The sequence below is a fragment of the Phaethon lepturus genome, unplaced genomic scaffold (genome assembly GCF_000687285.1).
Source record: "Phaethon lepturus isolate BGI_N335 unplaced genomic scaffold, ASM68728v1 scaffold45923, whole genome shotgun sequence".
Taxonomy (NCBI): Eukaryota; Metazoa; Chordata; class Aves; order Phaethontiformes; family Phaethontidae; genus Phaethon; species Phaethon lepturus.
Window position 1 is genome coordinate 13,719 of NW_010529445.1, and position 5,789 is coordinate 19,507.

General features: G+C 41.2%; 1 protein-coding gene across 1 annotated transcript in view; it reads left to right on the forward strand.

Annotated features, from left to right (window-relative positions):
- RASGRF1 (Ras protein-specific guanine nucleotide-releasing factor 1) overlaps positions 1-2,437 on the forward strand; it is a gene marked incomplete at its 5' end in the record, with an annotated part of 8,056 nt that extends 5,619 nt beyond the window's left edge. Inside the window, 3 exons of the mRNA XM_010283924.1 lie at positions 669-786; positions 1,551-1,619; positions 2,345-2,437. Coding sequence (XP_010282226.1) covers positions 669-786; positions 1,551-1,619; positions 2,345-2,437 — 280 coding nt within the window. The remainder of the gene's footprint in view (positions 1-668; positions 787-1,550; positions 1,620-2,344) is intronic.
- Positions 2,438-5,789: the final 3,352 nt, after the last annotated feature.

The window sequence follows — 5,789 nt, forward strand, 5'->3', positions numbered from 1 at the left end:
TCCTGCTGTCCCTCCAAGAAAAGAAAATCCTTATTCTCTAGGGTCTGTGTTGACAGTTTTCCATATCGTCTTTGCTACCTCTCTGTCATCCTCTTTCTTCTTTGTGTTCACTGTTGAGAAGGCCTGAATAGACTTTTACAGAATGGTGTGTACATGCATACATACATACACACACATACACATAAGTATATACATGCATATGTGTATATACCTCCATATGCACACGCTCATGCACACACATACATGTACCCTTGCTATACCAGGATGCTTAGACAACTGCAGAAGACCAGCCATGCAGAAGCATGTCCACATGCATTTTTAGCTTGTGTGTGGGACCTAATTCAGGGATTGTCTGTCAATCTGGATTCAAACATGCTTGAAGTTGTTCTCTGAGCCCAGAGTTTACCTGTCCTTCCTCTCACTGCATCATGTTACCATTCTACCTTTTACTAAGGCTATCTGCCATTAATATTAGATATTGGACAGAATACATTGAATTTGTCATGGGCAAAGCAAATACAACTCAAGTGAAGCCAGAGAAGCCGTTTGTCTCAGAAATGAATGCATTGATTAGAAGTACGTTAAGTAATAAAGAGTTTATGTGAATTATGAAAAAAATAGTTTGTAAATTTAGCTACAGGCAAATATGCTGATTTCTTGTTTCACAGTTGTAACCCACCTGCTGTTCCCTACCTTGGAATGTACCTGACAGACCTGGCATTCATTGAAGAAGGAACACCAAACTTCACTGAGGAAGGCCTTGTCAATTTTTCCAAAATGAGAATGGTAATTTTCAGTTCCTTATATGCTTTCCCAACAGGTGTTTAATTATGTGAGTTAATTATTGATTTAACTACAACTCCTTTGAATTTAACTTCTAAGACATACAAGTATATTGGCCCCATGCAAGATAGGTAGCTATTTGAAAGCTATTACTTGACCCAGTCTTCTATCACCACCTTCTGGTAAACTGAGTATTTTTGCAGGGTGAATTTGCCTCTGATTTGTTCTTTGAGAAGTGACAGACAGAAAAAGCAGCTGTCTGAAGCTCATGAAGGAGCAACAAAAGGCTTTTTGAAATAACCAAAATTAAAGGAATGTGATGATTCACCAGAAATCAGTAATCACAATCTTCTTTTCATGTGTGCTAAGGACTATCTAAAAAAGTATTTTAAAGTTGATTTCTCTCCAACTACCATGTGTTGTTGTTTTGTAACAACTCCTCAGAGGGAAGCATAAAAATTTGTCTTCTAATCTCAGCTTAATGCCCTTCCTATGGCTACACATTGCAGCAGTCACTCGAGGCAAAGAGAAGAGGTTATCAGTATGGGGAGAGGAGGGGCAAGATGGTTCACTTGAGGCTGACTGAACAAGAAATGGTTAATTTAGGAACGTTAAATCCTTGGAAGCCGTTGGGAGATGATCTCTGCCCTTCCCTTCCCTCCTCTCAGGGTAAATTGCATAATTTGGTGCAAAACTCTTGCCTTATGTGGCTTAGCTGAAGTCAAAATGCAGTTATACTTACTCATATATATGTATTCTTTTGGAAGATCTCACATATTATCAGGGAAATACGCCAGTTCCAACAGACCTCCTACCGCATAGAGCATCAGCAGAAGGTAAGGCTCTTCTTAGGCACTGTTACCTACTAATGAAGTCAAAGCTGTGGTAGCATTGGTAAGATACAGCTGTTGTTGAAAGCTAAAATCCATGTATTCTGCTCCCACAGAGAGAGAGAGAGGACAGACAGAAATACAGACAGGTGCTCTGGGGCTGTAATACCCTCACCCTGGCAGCAGGTCTTTATTTGACACTGTATATAGAAGCAAGTTTTTTCCTGTTTCTCTGGAAGCTCTCTCAGGATTACAGCCTTCATGGGTCTGGGGTATCAGGGAACAGGTTCAAAGGGAAAGATGTTCTCCCTGCCCATCTGGAAGCAAAATTCCCCAGGGAATCCCAGAATCCCAGGATTAGGGGACAGGAGATGGCCCAAGCATCTGCTGATTGTGCAATTGCAATTCTTTTCCCCTTGTCCCTGATGGGAACAATGAAAATTTGCCCAAAGCCAGTCTGTACCTTCAGAGGAGATTTCATCTCAGACTTCAGGAGAGCAACATGGGCTTAGGTAACCTGGCTAAGGACTTGCCCATTCCTAAGAGTCTGTACTTGATTCCTAGAGTGCTGCTTATGCAGCTTTACACTGTTCAAACAAACTGTTGTGTTTCTCAAGAAGACAACGTGAGGGGATCTCGGGATGTGAAACGGGCTGAAGGGGAAGAGGAAAGCAGAGAAATTTTTGTGGAAGTAACATACAGTCCATTCATCTGTGTTTTCTCCATTCCAGGTCACTCACTATTTACTTGACAAGACACTCATCATAGATGAAGATACCTTGTATGAGCTTTCCCTAAAGATTGAACCCAGACTCCCTGCCTGAGGAGCCAGCTTTGCCACAGAGTCTACAGAAAGCTTTAGTACAATGAACAAAATAATGCATGCCAAGTCCTAAAGACAGCAAGGGAAATATTAAGAATGCAAGCTCTTTTCCAATAAGAGATACAGAGCCTCACAGCATTTCCCTCTCAGGCAACAAAAATGAGCATGGGAAGTGGAAGACAAAGGTGCTTCCTACCCAGATTAAGTGATTGCTGCTTTGCAAAGATAATGTTCTGCAGTAGGCAATGTGCATTTAATGGAAAATAGGAGACTTTCCTGTGAATGAGTACTCATTGTAGCCATCTTATGTGACAAATTAAGGGGACAGATTTAAATGGTGGTAATATACTCAGGTATATTGAGATAAATGAGCAAAATGAGATGGCTGTGATGTCATCTGGGTTGATGGTTAACCATGTGTTCACTGAGGCAGTAACAGTAATGGCGTCCTCATATTGTGTTAACTTCATTGAAAAAAGTGTTAACTTCATCTTAACAGTCATCTACTATCTTGGAGTGGCATTAAGGTGGCATCTGGTATCTTCAGATCTGCAGTTGTTCAAAATACTTGCTATACATTTAATGCTACCCCTTACAAAATGTTACGTTCTTTAAATGTCTTGCCAGCCTTTTCTAAGGTGACTGATTTTACCTATAAAGGGATTGTAAATATTTTTTTCATTACTACACAATGAAACTATTTACAGCATGGAAATAAAATGAATTAGTTGAACAGCTGTAAATAGTTGCCACCTTGCAAGCTTCAGCTATGAAATACAAGGTTAGGAGCTATTCCTGAGACTTGAGAAATCCAGACATACAGTGAATGCGATGGTTAGTCACGTTGCACACAGCCCTAGAAAAGGCACTTTATTTTTCTGCACCTCCTGCAGCTTCTCTGACAAGTCAGGCTACAGAGCACTTTCTGGACACACTGTGGAGAGAAACACATGTCCGGTCTGGCAATGGGTAGTGATCAGCAATGAACACTAGGAGTGACAGTTTTGGAATCAGTGGTTTGAAAAACATGTATTTTTTTGTTCAGACATTCAGCACTGACTTAGCTCTAAAATTGTTCATGGCAGTGGCAAACTCTGAATGCCAGCAAACACAAACTATGTATTTTTGCATATGGGCATATGTTTAACAAAATGTGCTATTTGTAAATGTTTTCAAAGCCTATGCTTTTGTGACATACCAGGTAGATAGATGTCATTTCTACAGCTAGTTGGTACTTCCTAAGTTTTCCTGATCAAGAGCAGCCTGTTGTGGCTGCATGGAAAGTGAGCTCAAATGCATGCTGTAAAGCGCACCATAATAGAAAACACAGGTATTAGCAGTGTTGAAAACATAGGCTGGAAAAGTGTCCTTACTTTTCCAATTATATTCAGCCACTTGAAGAAATAGGGCTATATCACTGTATACCTCCCTTAAATCCTCTCAGGGAGATAGATGTTTAAAACAGATTGTGACCTAGGCCTATTTGATCTGACGTATCTCACTACAGTCATGATGCTTCTTGCCACTGGTGATGAAAAATGGATCTGCCTGGCTTGTGGTTTTTGTCTTTATTTGCACTTTAATTATATTGCTGGCCCAGCCCAGAGCTGCACAATAAATGCCATTCTTTCTGTCCAAGTGTAACTGCTAGCATTTATAAATGTACCTTAGCAACTGTAAATTTCATTAAGGTTCTTCACCACAAGGACCACCTCTTTGTAAATAACTGCATGAGGGGACATCACAAATACTGGAAAATTCCTTGATTAGTAAAGCAGATAGCAACAGAAAAGGAAATTCCAGAAACACTTTTAAATAGTTTTGGCTAATGATTGCTGTAGAAATTAACATGGAAAATGTTACTTACAGAAGCTTTTTATTGTCAAAAATGTGCTTGTTCTTTTCACTAATGACTGACAAGAAGCTGATTGCATACCAATGCATGATATGAAAAAAAAAAAAAAGGCATGGTTTATTTGGACCACAAAACCAACTTACTGTGTATTTTCTGTACAGAAGCAGTTACCGTACAGTAGTTTCATAAAACAATTTGAAGTAATGAAGAAACAGGGAAAAAGTGGTCCAAGAAGTGATTTCTTAACTTGGTTTTATTGTTTCTCTGTTAACAAAAAAGATACGTAACAACTGTCAATGTCACTTGGCATTTCTGTTGTATGCTATTAACTGCTGCTTTATCTGCCTGTACCCCATTTTACCAAACTCCCTTGATGTTCTTAGGGTTACAGGGTACAATTCTTCATATTACTCTTTTCACAGTTTGTTGTTTTGTACTTTATGTGTGTATATCGGTTCTTCAGAGTTTCAAAACATTCAATGCATTTTAACGCTTGCAGTACGCAGGAGCTGTGCTCGTGGTGCAGCGTTACAAATGGACAGAGAGGAAGACGAAGGATTAGATGTGGGTTTTTTCAAAGGTGCTGAGCATCCACATCTTAAAATCAGTAGACAGTGTGGTAGTTCAGACCCTCTGGAAAAGCATATATTATTTATATGCCAGAAGTTACTTTTTGGGTCAGTGGCACAGTTTAGAGTAGAATCGGGAGAGTAACTACATACTTGATTTGTGTTCAGAGCAACAAAAAACACAAAAACGTTGTGGTCACAGTAACGTTTGATTTGCTGATGACCAATACGAATTTTTTTGGTTGGAGATACAACGCGTTCATTAAAAAACAGGGGGTGAGCGCTCAAAGAGGTGAGCATCCATCTTGTTATCCACAACACCAGCTGGTGTTGCAACCCTAACCAGAGCTGGGAAGAGCTGCTCTGCAGAAACGCTGCACAGCGAGTGCACGTCGGCTTGTGCACATCACGTCTAAGTGGCCCGAGTGCCTCTGCTGCAGTACTGCTGCAGTGTTGGAGCTACGGCGATAGTCAGTGGGCAGCAGCAACCTGCTTTAAGTGAGGCTTTGCCTAGTGCGGCTACATAACCAGCTAGTGCGGCCATCTCCCCGTACAGCGCACCGGGACGGTGGGGCTCCTTGCTGCTGGCTTCTCTGTGCCACTCCACCACAGCCGTGTAATGGAGAGAGATACAAACCCCAGTCATAAAACACCCGCTGTTTTGCCTCTGGTGTTTTAGGGGGGATGTCTCCAAGTGAGGACCTTGTCATTTGGATCTTGCTGTCTTTCAGGATCTTGTCCATTATAGCTTTTTGCGCCATGGAAGCAGAGCAGACTTGCTTTTCTGCAGCTGGAGCTGAAAAAGCCCAGCTGATTCAAGATTCGTAAGAAAGAGAAGGGCTGAAGCGCCTATTACTTGCCTTTCTTAGCTCCTCAGCCCCGGTGCACCGGCTGGATGCGACAGCAGTTCTCCCGCTGGAGAGGCTGCT